The 17,468-nt window shown below is 33.8% G+C and overlaps 2 protein-coding genes across 4 annotated transcripts; one reads left to right on the top strand and one right to left on the bottom strand.

Moving 5' to 3' along the window:
* Positions 1 to 462: 462 nt before the first annotated feature.
* Positions 463 to 6,874, top strand: LOC125824989 (protein FAR1-RELATED SEQUENCE 6-like). Of its 2 annotated transcripts, XM_049504334.1 has the most exons (3): positions 463 to 781; positions 1,794 to 1,914; positions 4,731 to 6,874. In XM_049504334.1, the coding sequence occupies exon 3, from the start codon at positions 4,731 to 4,733 to the stop codon at positions 6,741 to 6,743; it is 2,013 nt and encodes a 670-aa protein (XP_049360291.1). In that variant the 5' UTR covers positions 463 to 781; positions 1,794 to 1,914; the 3' UTR covers positions 6,744 to 6,874. The 2 variants fall into 2 exon arrangements, with proteins under 2 accessions (XP_049360291.1, XP_049360290.1); XM_049504333.1 differs by lacking the exon at positions 463 to 781 and having other exon boundaries at positions 1,647 to 1,914.
* A 144-nt stretch (positions 6,875 to 7,018) lies between these two features.
* On the bottom strand, positions 7,019 to 10,218 carry LOC125825003 (vesicle-associated membrane protein 711-like). Of its 2 annotated transcripts, none has more exons than XM_049504353.1 (5): positions 10,136 to 10,218; positions 9,684 to 9,924; positions 8,610 to 8,800; positions 8,063 to 8,226; positions 7,019 to 7,411 (listed from the first exon to the last, which is right to left on the bottom strand). In XM_049504353.1, exons 2-5 carry the CDS (start codon positions 9,898 to 9,900, stop codon positions 7,321 to 7,323), a joined length of 663 nt encoding a protein of 220 aa, XP_049360310.1. In that variant the 5' UTR covers positions 9,901 to 9,924; positions 10,136 to 10,218; the 3' UTR covers positions 7,019 to 7,320. The 2 variants fall into 2 exon arrangements, with proteins under 2 accessions (XP_049360310.1, XP_049360311.1); XM_049504354.1 differs by having other exon boundaries at positions 9,684 to 9,926; positions 10,047 to 10,146.
* Positions 10,219 to 17,468: the final 7,250 nt, after the last annotated feature.

Here is a 17,468-nt window from a genome sequence, read left to right as displayed (position 1 = left end):
TATGCCCTTTAATTTGTCTTTAATAAGTATTTATGACCTTCAATTTTGGTCGTACTTAACTAACACTTAAACTTGTATAAAACTAAGCAAGTGGACGTCACATAGGACACAAAATTATCATTTAGAACTCAAAGTAAGACAAATGTATCTATTCGTTCAATTTTATATCAGCTTAACTGTCTAATTAAGCACACTCAAAATTTAAGGGTATAAATACCAACTAAAATTAAGTTAAAGAATACATTTGTATATTATGAATCATAATTTTTATGATTTATGCCCTTGTAGTACTCTACTAGTATCCTATTAGCTTTGAGATTTTATTAATTTGAATTAGTGTAAAAAAGTTCACATTAGAAGTAAAATATTTTTTGTATTAAAAAATAAATTTTGTTGATTAGTAATTCTTTTGTGAAGGCTTTAATAATGAAATGTTTTGATTGGAGAAATTGAAATGTTTCGAGGTGAGTAACGCAGTATAGACAATATTCCAAGGATGTAGTTTGCAAATATTAATTTTCCCAAATTCTAAGACCTTACCGATTTTGGTTCGCTCGCCGTCGTACAAAATCAGCCTTTCCACCTCCGCCGTCCGCCGTTCTCCGCCACCACCCTCGCCGCTCGTTCGCCGGCGCGTGACTTTTATTATTAGCCTGCTTCGGAAATTGATAATTTCTGTTGAACAGCTGAGCTAAAATTATCTACTTGAAGATGAACTGATGATGATTTTGATTGAAATGTTTTGTCCTGGATAAGAAAAATTTAATTTAGTCCGGTAGAGGTATAATCTTTTCTTCTTTCTTTTTTCCTGCTAATTGTAGGTAGTCCTTTATTTCCTTGAATTTTTTAGCTAAATTTGATTATAGTTTTTTTGTTGCGTTTAAACACTTCATTATCAATGCTGAAATTTCTGAGGATCAGTAACAGTTCATAAAAATGGAGGTTGTCTGATGTTAGGGTGACTTTAGCTTTTCAGTTGATGAATATCACCTGATCTCATACTCTTTTTGTTATAATTAAAGGGCATGATTATATAATATATGATTTTAAATACTTCATCAATAACCCAATTCGATCATTATTGAGCTATGGAAACCAAACTTGGGTTATGTCTCTTTATGAGCTTTTCCATTTTGTTTTGGTTGATGTATGATATTTACTAGAAGGGATTCTTCTAAGTGAAGTGTTGTTGAGTGTTGTATCTTTTATTTTGGAGGGTGGAAACGGAGGAGGTGAGTGTTGATTGGGTGATGGCGGAAGGGAGGGGGTATGTTGACTATCAATGTGATTAAGGAAACCCATTGATCAGCTGTTAATTTACATGAAAATATGAAGTATATGGTCTTTCTTTGTCATATGAAAAAAGAGAGAAAGGAAAAGAAAAAAGGTGTTAGTGAGTGATCATGCTGAGGCAGATCCCAGAACACTGACTGATCTCTTTGGAAGATTTTTCAGGCTTCTGTGGCAGGAGGTGCTATGTCATGTTTGTTCGGTGTTAGCTGCTGCGATTTTAGTGTTACTTTTGGAAGATCAGGATGAACAAATTGGCTCGTGTACCTCAAATATCATCTTCTTTAGTGCCAAAAGCACCTCTACTACTTTTATGCTACTTCGACTGGTTTAGACCAATCCCGTCTCCACTTGCATGTTTTTATTTTCACTACTATTTTATGAGTCTAGCGGATTGGCCGCACTTGTTTTCTGCACCCCATACCCGTGCACAAAATAGTTGAATCATATGTAATATTTTGTAGTGTAGTGTTTTTTTTGTGACATGGAGATATGTTTCTCAGGTTAAGATGGTGGCGGCTCTCTTTTGAGTTTCAAAATGACAAGTCTAATGTCAAAATCAATGAGAATCTCGCGGCTTTTCTAGCTTACACTGCGGCATAGTTGATGAAGAATCTGTAACTGGTATGTTTAGTGTTAAGATGATTGTGTTTGTGGATTGTTAGAATTTTCTTGGGCTCTCAAATCTCTCTGTGAACTGCTTTTAGTCATTTTATGAACTTCCGTAGTTGGTGAAGGAGAGAGTAAGATACATAACTTTCAAAAGAAAAAGCTAAAAGCACTACATAAAGTATCACATAGCCTGTTAGAAAAAGAATATGCTTCTGAATTTCATGTCAATATTTGGGGTTTTCAGGGGTAATAAAATGTTTGGTATCAAAATTATTATAAAACACAGGATAAGGTCCAAGGTTCCATGTATTTAAGCCGTGAAATGGGTCAAGCCTCGTCTCTAATACATTTTGAAACTTGGAATAGTTGAAGGAGTTAAGTTAATCCACGTCTTTATGTGTTTTTTGGTGTATCTATACATGCCATCTCATGTTGGCCTAAAACATGCATAAATAAGTGGACATGCATTTTCTTTTCTTTTTTACCAGCCTTTCTATATGTGAATTTCCTGCTTGTATTCACCTTTTCTACAAGACCGTAATTTAGTCTTTGACTGCATAGCTTTTATCTTATGCTGGGAAGCATTAATTGCTAGACTCAGGCCCTCAAGTTGCGATCTGACATCTTGTCGAGCATATTTCTGATGAGTGCATAGTGAATTCAGGTTTTATTGGTCACCCTGTATTTATTGCCTAAAACATTTGCTAATCCTCATCTTTTTCATCATGCTTATTCCAAACTAACTTATATTAATATTTGGGCGTATGTGCCATGCGGGCAGGATGGATGGATTTCTTACAAAATAGAGTATACCTATCACCTATGCATTTAGTTCAAGTAATAAGATCATGCCCCGGAGGAAATGGAAAATGTGTTTCATTATTCTATATTTCGAATAGTCTAAGAATATAATAATGTCTTCGCACGTAAATATAGATTTTTCCTTGAGTCTCCTTGGAGATGGAAAGACTGGATTTTTTTCCTATTCTCAGTGCACATGAATGCATTATTGGGGCATATTGTTGTCACTGTACACATGCTTGGATAAGTTCAAGCAATTTGTTCGCTAAAGAAGGATGCAAAAAATATTATTGGCTGCTGTGTATCATATGCAGGGGAAATTGTTACAACAACAACATACCCAGTGAAATCCCACTAGTGGGGTCTGGGGAGGGTGGTGTGTACACATACCTTACCTCTACCTTGTGAAGGTAGAGAAGTTGTTTCTAATAGACTCTCAGCTCAAGTAAAACATTTCATAAAAAGGTTTGAAAAGGAAACACAGTAGTGAAGAAGCCATGTGAAAATAATGGAGAAAAGAACAGTAGCAACATCAAATAATACGATAATCGAAGTAAATGAAACAATAGGTAATAAAAAAATGAAGAATAAGATAAGAGAAGATTAATATTAATAATAATGATACTAATAAGAAAACCTAGACATCGTTTGATACCTACTAACCATCTACCTTAATTCTCGACATTAATTTCCTCCTCTCTAGGGTCATATCGTCGGTAAGTTGAAGGTGTGTCATATGTTGGCTAATCACCTCTCCTCAATACTTCTTTGGCCTGCTTCTACCTCTTCTCAGACCCATCATAGTCAATCTCTCACACCTCCTCATTAGGGCATAAGTGCATCTCTTCCTCACATGCCTGAACCATCTCAACCACATCTTGTCCACCGCGGAGGCCACTCTCACCTTGTCCCAAATATCTTTATTCCTAATCCTATCTCTCTTAGTATGCTCATACATCCATCTCAACATCCTCATTTTAGCTTCTTTCATCCTTCTAGACTTGCAAGTTCTTGACCGGCCAATACTCTGCACAATACTACATAGTTAGTCTAATAATCAATTTATAAAACTTACCTTTAAGTCCTGGTGGCATATTTTTATCACACAAGACACTGGATGTGAGCCTCCATTTCATCCACCCCGCTCCAATACGATGTGTAACATCATTGTCAATCTCCCCATTGCCTTTGATTATTGACCCAATACTTGAAACTTCCTCAATTGGAGATGACTTGTGTATCAATCCTCATTTCTGCATTTGCCTCGTGAGTTATGCCACTGAACTTGCACTCCAAGTAGTTTGTCTTAGTCCTGCTCAAGCTCAACCTGAACCCTTTAAACTCTAGGGTCCGTCACTAGACCTCCAGCGTATCATTAATTTTGCTGCTTATCTCGTCAATCAGTATTATGTCATCACAAATAGAAAAAACCATGGCACCTCGCATTGGATATGCAACGTTAGTTCATCCATCACCAAGGCAAATAAAAACGAACTAAGATTTGATCATTGGTACAACCCCATCAAGATTGAAAAGTGTTCCAAGTTTCCTTCCACTATTCTCACCCCAATCTCGGCTCCATCGTACATGTCCCTAATCACCCTACTGTATGCGACATGTACACCTCAACTTCCAAATTGTTGTTGTAAGAAAAGTCCTTCCCATCATTCTTGCAATTTTACCTTTTTCTTAGTACATTTTAGTTTTACTACTTAACAATGTTGTCTTGATTTCTATTAAACCTGTCAAACTCTAACCACATTTTCAAATCCCAATACCACATCGTTTTGAACTTAATCTATGAGTTCTTGAAGGGTTGAAACCACCAAGTGATCTATCATGAACTCTAAAGCACACACTTCAGGTTCTTTTTAGAATTGTCTTTTTGATATGTTTACTATATTTGAAACGCCTCCTTCCAAAATAGACTATTTAAAAGAAGGTTGCAACTGATTCAGAAAGAAAGCATTTTGTTTGTTTACTTCTGGTCAAATCATCTCCATGCTGATTTCAATTCCATGTTTCAGATGGAGGCAGTTTGTCTTAACAGCGGCCCAGTGTTTGATGACTGTGAAGAATATGAGGATGGAGGAGACTGTTCTGTGGTGGAGCATGATAATGAAATTCATGAAAATGATTCAAAGAAAGAGCCCCCACAACCCACAGTCGGTCTGGAATTTAGGTCTTTTGATGAAGCATATGATTTTTATAACATGTATGGTAAGGAAAAAGGATTTGGTGTTAGAGTGAGCAACTCCTGGTTTAGATCAAAAAGGAAAGAAAGGTATAGAGCAAAACTTAGCTGCAGTAACGCAGGTTTCAAGAAGAAAAGTGGAGCAAATCACCCTAGGCCAGAAACAAGAACTGGTTGTCCTGCAATGCTAGTAATTAAGCTTGTGGACTCAAAAAGATGGAGAATTGTTGAAGTTGTGCTTCAGCATAATCATACAGTAAGCCCAGAGATCGGACGGTTCTATAAGTCTCACAAAAAAATGATTCTTGCTTCCAAAAAGCAGCAGGAATCGACACCTGTTACAGAAGTACATACAATTAAGTTATACCGCACATTTATTGATGCTGCTTATAATGGATCCCAAGAAGTTGAGGAAACAGATAGTGGGCTTCCTGTTGATACCTCAAAGCATTTGGAGCTTAAAGAGGGGGATGCGCATGCACTGTATAATTATTTTTGTCGTATGAAATTGACAAATCCAAACTTCTTTTATCTGATGGATCTTGATGATGAAGGATGCCTTAGAAATGTGTTCTGGGCTGATGCTAGGTCTAGGGCTGCTTTCAACTCCTTTTCTGATGCAGTTGCAATTGATACAACAAGCTTGAGAAACAAATATGAAATTCCTCTAATTTCTTTTGTCGGATTAAACAATCATGGGCAACCTGTTTTGCTGGGATGTGGTTTTCTTGGACATGATTCAGTAGAGTACTTTATTTGGATGTTGAAATCATGGCAAACATGTATGCTGGGGAGACATCCACAAGTTATTCTAACTGATCAGTCAAAATCAGTGCAAATTGCAGTTTCTAAGGTTTTCCCTCAAGCTTGTCATTGTTATTGTTTGTCATATGTCATGCAGCGAGTTCCTGAGAAGTTGGGAGGATTGAAGGGGTATGAGTCTATCAAGATGCAACTGTATAAAGCAGTTTATAATTCTTTGAAGATCACCGAATTTGAAAGTTCTTGGGGTCAGATGATAAGTCAGCATGGACTCAAGGACAATAAATGGCTTCAATCATTGTACGAAGATCGTGAAAAATGGGTACCAGTCTACTTAAAAGATATTTCCTTCATGGGAATCATGCCAATAAAGGAAAACGAGAGTTTGGATTCATTTTTTGATGGTTATGTACATAAACACACTTCATTCAAAGAATTTGTTGATAAGTATGACCTAGCCCTGCAAAGGAAATATCTGAAAGAAGCAATGGCTGATATGGAGTCGAGAAGTTCAAGCTTTGAACTGAAAACAAAATGCAAATTTGAGCAGCAACTCTCTCGGATATTCACAAAGGAAATATTCAAGAAGTTCCAAAAAGAAGTTGAGGAAATGCACTCTTGCTTTAACACAAGACAAGTAAACATTATTGGGCCGATAATGACATTTGTTGTCAAAGAAAGAGTAGAATCCGAAGGAAGTGAGAAGGAGATCAGGCAGTTTGAGGTTCTCTATGAGACGACACAAGTAGAAGTACGCTGTATTTGCAGTTTGTTCAACTTTAAAGGCTACTTATGCAGACATGCATTGAATGTACTGAATTATAATGGTGTAGAAGATATTCCATCACAATACATCCTACCGCGTTGGGATAAAGATTACAAACGTAAGACTCCAGTAGATTCTATTCTTAGTCATGTTGATGTGAATAATCCTGTGGAATTATACAATCATCTACATAAACATGTCATGCGAGTTGTTGAAGAAGGGGCTCAATCTGAAGAGCATTACATGGCGGTCCTTAAAGAATTAGAAGCTTTATTGAACAGGTTTTCCCTTATAGATGACAATTTGGTTTCACTGTAATATTTGACATGGAACATTCAATGCAGAATTATAGTGCATCTTTGTACAGAATATATATCACATATCTTGATATAAGGATGGAATTGTGGTAGTTTGAAATTGCATTAGCATTTCCTCTATAACAGATAATTTGTGTTTGGTTGAAAAACAGTTTCCTGCAAAAACAAAAATTGAAATATATCCTCCAAAATGAAGTTTTCAAATCTCTAAAACAAATGTTACATAGGTTGAAACCTCAAATAAGTAAGCAACAAAACCAAATTTTCAGCATAGAGTGCAAATAAAAAGATAGTCAAGATATATTTCAACACAGATATCAAGCCAAGAAATCAATCATGAGTTATTTGACCCCTTCATTTTCCTCACATGGGTCAAAATTATATATAAATACAATCTACATTATCAAACCAAGAGTTTTGGCTTGCTTATAAACTCAAGGATATCACACGATTAATACATATCAAGGATGAAATCCATGCCAAAATACACATCCAAGCTTTACCCCAAGATTAATTAAGATGAAAAAATTGCAAAATAATGTTTCAGGACGAAAGATGTGATGCTGATCCAGTAATCCTCACTTCAAACAAGTTGGAAGTGTGAGTCCATGACAAGCGAAAGCCAAAACAACATAAACTATCACAAGGAGGAGGAATATCAGTGCCACCCTGCAAAAATCAAACATCATTATAAAGAACGATGACAAAATTAAATAATGAAATAGGAAAAGAAAAACTTGAAGCTGGCAACTCCTTCAATGTAAACAACCATCAAGAACAAAATTAAAAATATCCTGAGAGAATCAGTACAGTATAAAACTATGAAATCTTCTGTAAACGTAGGGATCTGTTGTTAGAATTGCTTCACAAAATTCACACTGTTTAGGAGCAGGCAGATAAAAGATCGTGAAACACATATTATAAGGAAAAGGAATAACCAGATCAAGAAATCCATGAGGAAGCTTCATACTGATCTCAATCATTTCATGGACTTCCCAAAGATGTAAAATTTGGATTATTATTTATTCACATTTTAAAATCTCTCTAAATAGATCCTGGAAGATACACTGTCCGTTTTGTCAAACCATTTTAGGTAGGATAGAGCCCAGCTAGTTTCAGTAATGTCAGATAACTTACAACTATAAGGGATCTTCACATGTAACAATCTAACTGTTCGAATCAGAATTTATTCTTACCCAATAAAAGAAATCTAATAGTTATAATTCATCCAACTATTGAAAGAACAACCCCCCTCCCCCACCAAGGAAAAATGAAACAAACAAAGAAATAGCTTTTGTCCAAGTAATAGAAGCAGCATACGTGAGTTTGACATTTCTCCACCATACAGTGCTTCTGAAACGGCGAGCCTGCTTTCTGAAGCGGAAAGTGTTCTCTTGCATATTAGCTGTTTTATCGACCAGCAATTCCAAGCGATCACCTCTCTCTAGAACTTTATCAATATTCTCAACCATGACAGTGCGCACCTGTTACATGGCACATACATCCAAAATTTTCTTAGCTAATGTCAAAATATAATGGCTGGTAAATATGATTTGCTGCAATTTCTAGTCTACAAGATTTGACAGCTGAAACTGTAAATATTGTTTTTATCACCGCTACTCATCAATACAATAAAAGCTTTATTACAGGAACATATAAATGACTACTGATGGTCTCAAGGGAAGCATGTTGCATCAAACACCACAAATTATTATGCCTAATAACTCATTACAATATGCTTGTTGATGAGATAATTATGATGCATTGAAAGGTGCAAGCCTCATCAGATTGAGAAAATGTGGATTTTGCATGAGCCAACATCTAGAACATAAGGTCCCTAAGGCCTAAAACAACATTGGTAACTGACCTGACTCATTTCACCCTTTAGCCTGTTTATTCTGTCTGCATTTGGATCACTAGAGTAGTATTCCATTTGCTGGCTAAGCACCCTTGAAAATTCATCATTCATACCATAAGCTTGCGCAGACAGAACTGCTCGGCCATAGGTCCTCACAAATCTTTGATGAATTTCTTCAAGAAATGCGAAAGGGATTCTTCCTGTAGCGGAATTTAGTATAGTAAAATATCCACAATATATGACAATCTTCCAAGGCAACATATCAAAAATGAAAATGAAATCTGTGGTGTTACTAAAGAACTAAACCACTATCTAAATTCGAACTAAATTAAAAGGAGAGTCTGTGTACAACTACAAATCTTCTTCTTTTTTGGGAACTACTAACCAAAGTGTATTTACACAATGTACTAGGAGATACAAAACCAAGGAAAAGATGCCAAGGTAAAATATATTAAAGAATGGTATAGAATAGATATCCCTAAGACAGAATAAATATATATCAAGAAGAGCAGAATTACCAATGCTGCAGGATATTATCCAGTGATATTGTGAAATGAACCTGTAACTAAAGACCATAAGGCTGCTTAAAAGACAACACTTCACAATATTCTGTTTCTCGGATTTATAAAATGGCTTTAAGCCCAGGGATTGATCACTGAGAGGAGTCCTTGTGGGATTAATATATCCATTCACCAACTCACTGAAGTATAGTTATCTTCACACCAACCTACCCTGACCCCACTTGTCACTGGTTATGTTGTTTTTGTTTAGATATAACTAGTTTTAAGTCGAGTATCCATCAGAAACAGTCTCTCTACCGTCAGGGTAAGGTTGCATACACACCACTCTCCCCAGACCCATGTTGTTGCTGTTGTTTAGATATATCTATATTTGAGCCAAGGCTATCGAAAACAGTTTTTCTATCTTCAGAATAAGGTCGTATACACACCAGTCACCACCCTCCCAGCCCCACTTGTCAGATTACACCGGCTATGATGTTGTTGTTTAGATATATCTACATAAACATGAATTTAAACACATTCTAACAACATAACTGCATTATACAAAATGGTAATTGCTTACTTCCAGCACTATCATCCGCCATACAGAGTACGGTAAGGCCATCAGTGCGTTTAACATGGAAAATATACCGATCCTGTGAGTACGAAGCATTGGAATCATTATTCCCCGGGATTTTCTCCAAAATCTGCCTCGCGATCGTACTCGCGTTCGTTGACGTCCCGCTCTGCTCCGCCAACACCACCGATCCCCTCGCTACCAGCGCATACAGTATCGTCATCTCTCTTCCTCTGCACCTTTCTTCCTCTGTATATACATACAAAATTAAAAATATGTATGATTATGATTATGCATATCATAATTTCAAATTCTAGATCCGTCTCTATGTTTGTATAAACATATTTATATCAAAATTTATATATATACCCGTAAATTTCAAATTCTAGATCCACCTCAATAATATAAATTTAGAGCGAAGTTTGAAAAAAATCGAATCGTTACAGTAGAGCGTTTACCTTTTTTTTTTCTTTTTTGAGGAAGAAGGCGATGAAGAGATAGGCGTTTGATTGACCCACGCTGTACCCTTTCCGAGCTGTCAACTAACTTTAATGCCACCAATCATGGTTTGTTATTTGAATTTAAATTTGGCAAGCATGTGTTTGGATGACATTTGATATGATTTTTATTTGTTTCTTATTGACTTAACATATCTTAAAATGATAATTTTATTATATTATTATTTGAATATAATAAATTTTATATTTTAAAAAATAATTATAGTTGATAGAAATTAATTCAAAATGGAAAAATCACCCCCACATATAATTTGTTGGGTTTGTGTTTGTGAGCTTGTAACGTAAAATTTTAGTGAAACAGACAAGAATTTCATCTACGGTAAAACATCACTAAATTAATATAAGTGGAATCATGAAATATTATTATTTTATAGAAATATTATTTTATCGATAAATTGATATTTATCAATTTAAAGAATATTTTGAGATTCAATGAATGTTAATTTTGATTACATCAAATTCATTGTATTTTACTAATTTATGTATCATATTTATTGAATTCACATTAAAAAAAAAAGTTTATACATAATGTACAATGAATATGTCAAAATCATTGTATCTTGCTAAATTATGTATCATATTTATTGAATTCATATAAAAAAAATCAGTATACGTAAAGTACAATGTATGTGTATGATCCATTGTAATATATTATTTTGTTAAATGGTTTGTTGTAATATAAATTCAATAATTCAATGATTCATAGTAAAAGTAATGTACATAATGTACATTATGTACATTATTTCTTAATAATAAAATATTATTCATTGTATCTTTATTACAAACACTTTAATGTATGATGGTGAGACAATAAATTATATACGCAATATAGAAAATTTTGAAAACCATATCCAAAAATGGCTTCTCATTTAAAAGATGTCACAAAATCAACAATGACGGATCAAAAACATAAAGCATTATGTGAGTACAAAGAGATCATTCCACATGCTCTCAAAAGAATTTGCAGTCATGGATTAATGAAAAATTTTCATTTAAAAGCTAGTCAAGGTACAATACCAAACACACTCAAACGATCAGCTGAATTTTATGGTGCACTTCAAAAAGACATCGTCAGAACTTTTGAATGCAATAAGAAAAGTTAGAATTGAGCTTCAACAATACACAATAGAATCATATTTCATTAATTTGTCTTGGATATATTTGTACTTTTAAGGAATTATTAATTTATAATATTAATGAGACCATATATTTATATAGGTTTTCTGAAAATATATTATCTTATCGGAATAGTTGATATTTTCACTGGCCCATGTCGTGATTGGAGAAAATATTATTTGTCATGACCTGAGCCTACATCCTAGACGTGACCGGCACTCGAGAACCATTGTTGGTCCTGAGCCTACATCATGGCTGACTACAAGCGGAAGACTAACTCAAGCATATATAAGCATCAAATTGACAGAAACGTTTAAAACAATTTACTGAATCTTAAAACTGAACTGAATATACTGAATATGAAACATAAGTTTTAAATAAAACATTTGAAACTGAAAGACTCTACAAAACTGTTTATCAATGAAACCTCTATTATACAAAGATGAGTCTCATAAGACTGGAGTCCTCCGGAAGCAAAGAGACCTCATTCGAAAGTTGACGAACAGATGAAGTGATCTTAACAGACTCTTGTTGAGGATCTTAATAACTTGTATCTGCATCATTAAAAGATGCAGGTCGAATGACATCAGTACATTGAATGTACGAGTATGTAATATAGTTGAATAACAAATAACGAAAAGAAAGGACTGGAATAGATAACAATGTACTCAAGCTGAATGTAAAGAAATAAATGAGTTAAAATCATTTAAAGTTTTACAAAATACTTTCTCATCTCTGAACTCAACATAATAAGTTATACATAAAAATACACTTTAACTTTATTTGGGAGATTCTAGAATCGACAACCATTACTATGAGCTACATGATGAAACAACGTCTCGCCCACGCTGCCAGAACTGTCATATACCTTGTCGGGATATAGGACACCTCAACTAAGTAGATTCACTAAGATATGCTTAAAAAGCAATATGGAATTATCTAAAAAGTATGACCCTTTACCCATGTTGGCATACATGGTTTATGAGGACTTTGAGTTGTCTGAACTCGTCCCCATATCGGTGCTCAATACTACTCCCAATAATATATAATCATGCTCATATGTTTAAAAACATAACTCTTCCTCTAGTTTTAGATAATTGCTCAAACTACCATCTTAAAAGAAGTAACTGGTCTTGAAATATCTTTGAACTCATAACTCATTTAGGAATCTCGATTCTTTTATCAATGTAAAAATTGATACATCTGGGAATACATAGCCCCCGTATACTTTTACTCAATTCATACTTGAAAACTCTTTCTCAAAAATATATCAAAATCATATTTTAATATGATCATTAATGACTCGGGAAGTCATACTGCATAAACATTGATAGTATATCTAGATACCATACTGCTCATACATTCATGGCATACTCAATTGTCATATTAATCATGGTTTAGAAACTCTTTTCCCAAAACTCATCTTTACTTTCTCAAAACTCAGCTTAAGAACTCAAGTGTTGGTTTAAAAGCTTTTCAAAATTTATAACTCAAATCATAGGGTTCATGCTGAAATATAGACATGAACAAATCAAATCAAGGATCTCAATAAAAATATAGAGACTCAATAATTAGGAATATAATTTGTTTAAAAGAAACATGAACTCAAGAACTCAAAATCAACTTATCTCAAGAATACTCAAATCTAGGGAAAGAATCCTAGATTTTTCTTTTATTGATTTGAAAGTAGATGTAGGGTGTGAGGACAAACTAGTCCAACACTATGATAGCCTTACATACCTGAAAGAACAAGGTTCTTGAAGAATCTTGAAAAAGAACTTGGTTAGAAGACTTGAAACTCTAGCTTGAAAGAGAACGATTAAGAAAACCTTTATTGAGATTCTTGATTACTTTCTTGAAATCTCTATGGCCAAGAATTATGGAGGAATTTGAGTTGAAAATAATGAAATTCTAGGAGAAAAACTTACCTTGAAGAAAAATCTTGAAAAAGATTGAAAGAATCTTGAATGGAGTCTTCTACTTTTATTTTTCCTTAGGGTTTTGCCCTAGGGTTTGAGAGAGAAGAGAATGATGAATTAAAAGATGAAAATCTGATTGTTTTGAGCCTTATATTAGTCTAGAAAGCAGTTTAGAGTTTTATTGGAGGTAAAAAGACAAAAAGTCCCTTTTTAATGTTTTTCCGTCGGCTAATTCGTCACTGCACTGTATCAGTTACTAAAATGGTCATAACTTTTTACTCATAAATTGGATTGACGCGAAATTGGTGACGTTGGAAAGTAGATTAAAATACCTTTAATTTGATAGGTTATAGGTCACATAACACTTATATTCTAAGAGATATGGTCGTTTGAAGTTGATCCAAGTAGAATCTTACATCGAAACTTAATCGGTAAGGAAACTTTCAACTCAACTCTGTGTTAGGAGATTCTAGTTACCTTAATTAATATCCAAAATCATTCCCAAACTAAAGAATTTACCTTTACACATATAAACAATTTAAGAATCACCCGATTCATAGTTGCTTAATTTCTCCCCCTTGTGTCAGAAAAATCTAACATATATCTTAATCTACTTTGAAGAATTCATTTTTTTGTGTCATGGTATATATTATCACAAAAAAATAGATGAACAATATGTTGGTGTATATGCATTTTGAAATTAAAATATTAAGTGCATAAGTTTAGTGGTATAAGTTGACAAGAATGTGGTCATTATTTTGATGTAACTCTTATAACCATTATTGACACGATCTACCATTAATTCCACTCATTATTCTACCTCATTATACATTGTAACTTATGTAACATTTAAACCATTTATTTACCTACATTATATATATCCATATTATTGATCTTATTCAATACAAAGAAGAATTTCTCCCCTATAAACAGTGGTATTTCTTCCTTTATGAAGGGGCTATAAAAAAAAAAAGATGTGTGGAATAATATTGTAGTGTATAGTGAGGTAAGTGTAGTGAAAGAGAGAGTTGAGACAAAGAAAATACTCTAAGTCTTCAACTATATTCACTATGGAAAAGATAATATTTATATGTTGAAGGAAGGTGTTCTTATATGAAGCTTTGGACTCTTCAACTAAATCCGAAGTTGCTTAAGTTGTACGACATTGTTGGGTTGTTGTATCTTGGAAGGACAAGTCAAGAGTATTATTGCTGAATCGGTGTAGATTATGCCGCAGTGGGCTTGAATCTCCTTAAAGAGAGCGAGATATCCGCGCCTCAGCTTAAATAATTTGTCTATTCATTTTTGTCATTTTGTTTTCAACTGTAATTTATTATGTTTGTGGTAAATTAAACCAACACAATATTTATTTTTTTAATCATAAATCAATTGAGAGGAAAACTTAATCACGATTCATTGATGTAATGTATACAAATGCTTTTGTACGCAATATATTAAGCAAAACTCGTCGGTAGCCACCTAAAATTAACATCAACTTTCACTTAGACACCTCAATTAGGGTTTGTTCATTTTAAACACCTCAATTAGGGTTTGTTCATTTTAAACACCTCATGTGGAATTTAATTTCATTATGTCATTTTGACACTTTTTTAACAATCATTTAAATATTAAGATGTGTGTAACACACTTGCCGATGATATGTAAAAGTAGCGAATTAAATAAAAACATGTGACATATATACCAAAAATAATTGTTGAAAATATAAATTGTGAACAAAAATCCATGTTTAAAGCTATTTAGTTAATTACTTTTAATAAAAGCTACATTTCAATAAAGAAGAAAAAAAAATAAAAATGCACCACTTCTTTTTTTTCTCCCCCGTTTTCACATCTTCTCCTCCTTTAACAAGCATGACCTTCTTATTAAAACATGTTGAAATGTGCCGACTTAGTAAAATGTAGGGATGGCAATGGGGTGGTGGGGGTTGAACTTAACCCACATATTTTTTAATCTGCCTCGCCATGTCCCACATAATAACTTTTTTCATTTTCAATCCACACCGCATAAATTTTTAAATATTTTATTTTTCTAGTTAAGTTTGATTCTAAAAATAAAATTCATAAAAATAAATTCACTTTTCATTAAGTTGTATTAATTTAATAGGATAGTGACTTAAAAAATTATTTTTAGAGGTCATTGGAAAACATGTAAGAAATTGTATATTCTTTATTGAACCATTTTGATTTACTATCTTAAATATTTTAGTAGCTTTATAAAAATAATCTTAATAAATAATGCTCTATCACTCTTGTTGACACCCAATTTTAGACCTCCACAATATAAATTAATCATCGAGCTTTCTAAATTCTAAATGATTTGAAATAATTGACTTTATAAAATTCAAAATATTTTTCAAGTCATTTTAAGTAGTTTTGTCATTTTTATAAATGATAAAATAATAAATATGATATTTTATATAATTATGTGTCTAATTAGTATATTTTATGAATGTTCGAAAATTGTCTCAAAAAAGATTTTAGTTTTATTTAAATATTTGGTTATTTAGTTTAATTAATTAATAGCGTATATTTTGAGTTGATTAGTTTATTAAGGTAATTATTTTGTTTCGTTAAAATTAAGAAGCTAATTAATTAATTTATATTAATTCATCTTATTTAGTTATTAGCCAAATCCCCTAAACTCATTTGTGATAAGCTAAATTTGGGCCCTATTTGTAAATTCCAGCAGCCCATCTCATTTTTTCCAATTCTCATTCCTCTCAGCCAGTCAAATTCCCAGCCTACCCATTTCCTTTCTTCCAACCCAATTCAAATTAACCCCCAGCCCACCTTTTTTTCCATTTCTTTTCCATTGCCAGCGCAATTCAGCGACCCCAATGTTAATTCCCCCGACCCGACCCACTTTTCCATCCTCAGAAGAAGTCCAAAAATGTCAACGCGCAGCAGTCCGTGAACGACAAAGCAGCAGCAACACACGCAGAAGCCAAGCGACGTCTGAACGCACTTCACCTCCCTTCACGCGAGGACGAACAATGGGGAGTTCACGGAAAAGGCACGGCTTCCAGCTCTAACGTTCATATCGGTGACAGTACGCGTCAAACTTTAACAATCTCATTCACGATTCCAAACAGACATAGACGGAAAGCACAAGACAGCAAGTTCGTTGTGTTGACACCCAATTTTGGCCCTCCACGTTATAGATTAACACGAGCTTCTTTAATTTCAAACAATTTGGAAAAAAGTTAGTTTATGAAAAAAAATCAATTTTTTTTTTAGTTTTAAAGTGATTTTAGTCATTTTATAATATTTCCAAATAATAATTATATTTTAAATATAACTAGTATATTTTATAAGTATTCGAAAATCATCCCAAAAAGATTTTATATTTTTAGTTAAATGTTTATTAATTTACTTTAGTTTAAGTCATAGTTATAACCTCAAGATTAACTAATTTGCAATTAAATTAATTATTTTTTGTAATCGAATTAATTATTTCACTTCATTAAGATTAAGAAGTTCATTAGTTAACCTCTATAAATTCGTCTTATTTAGCTTTTGACCGAATTTGCCAACTAATTTCAATTCGGCTAAGTTTTAACCCTAATTGGTTATATTTTCAATTTGCAAATATAGCCATCTATTATTAGCTTTAGTTCCAATTATTTTAAGACCCAAAATTTGGGCCATTTTGTCAGCCCATATTCTTAACAAAACTCTCAGGCCCATTCTTTTCTCCAAATTTCAGCCTACAACCTACAAATTCCAGCCAAAACTGACCCAAATCTCCAATGTACAGCAACACACACCGACGCGTACAGCTCCTGTACGTTTTCTTCGTTCTTCTTCCTCGCGTACAGCCACGCGAACCCACCCAAAAATGCTGCAAAAACCCAGAAAATGAGCCAGCAGTCCAGACGCTAGCCCGAGCCTAGCAGCGACGCGATTCCTTTTCCCTCTCTCCTCGCGACGTGCCCATCTCCGTACACGAACTCTCGTACGAAGCCAAGTGTTTGCATCTCAGAGATTTTGAAATTTCTCAAAATCCCACATCGAAAATCTTTCCACATTTCAGAGATTGTAGGCCCTATAAATAGGCCTTCTTTTCATTGTTCAAAGGGGTAGGATTTTGGAGACCAAAGAGTATCCTGAAATTTTGGGAATTCTTGGTTTCTTAGTTTAAAATTTTAAAACATTTTTTTTGCGGATGTTCGAGTTGAAGAGGTGGAATCACATCCGTTAAACTCGTTGTCCGGTTCG

The sequence above is a fragment of the Solanum verrucosum genome, unplaced genomic scaffold, assembly GCF_900185275.1.
Source record: "Solanum verrucosum unplaced genomic scaffold, falcon-dt-bn FXZP01000086.1, whole genome shotgun sequence".
NCBI classification, from domain to species: domain Eukaryota; kingdom Viridiplantae; phylum Streptophyta; class Magnoliopsida; order Solanales; family Solanaceae; genus Solanum; species Solanum verrucosum.
The sequence above is the reverse complement of the archived record's forward strand: the minus strand, read 5'-3'. Positions and strand labels throughout refer to the sequence as shown.

Coding starts and splice junctions, on each gene's coding strand:
- LOC125824989 (XM_049504334.1), top strand. CDS start 4,731: ATGGAGGCAGTTTGTCTTAACAGCGGCCCAGTGTTTGATGACTGTGAA.
- LOC125825003 (XM_049504353.1), bottom strand. CDS start 9,900: ATGACGATACTGTATGCGCTGGTAGCGAGGGGATCGGTGGTGTTGGCG. Junction 8,801..9,683: donor GGCGGATGATAGTGCTGGAA/GTAAGCAATTAC, acceptor ATTCCGCTACAG/GAAGAATCCCTTTCGCATTT. Junction 8,227..8,609: donor TAAAGGGTGAAATGAGTCAG/GTCAGTTACCAA, acceptor GCCATGTAACAG/GTGCGCACTGTCATGGTTGA.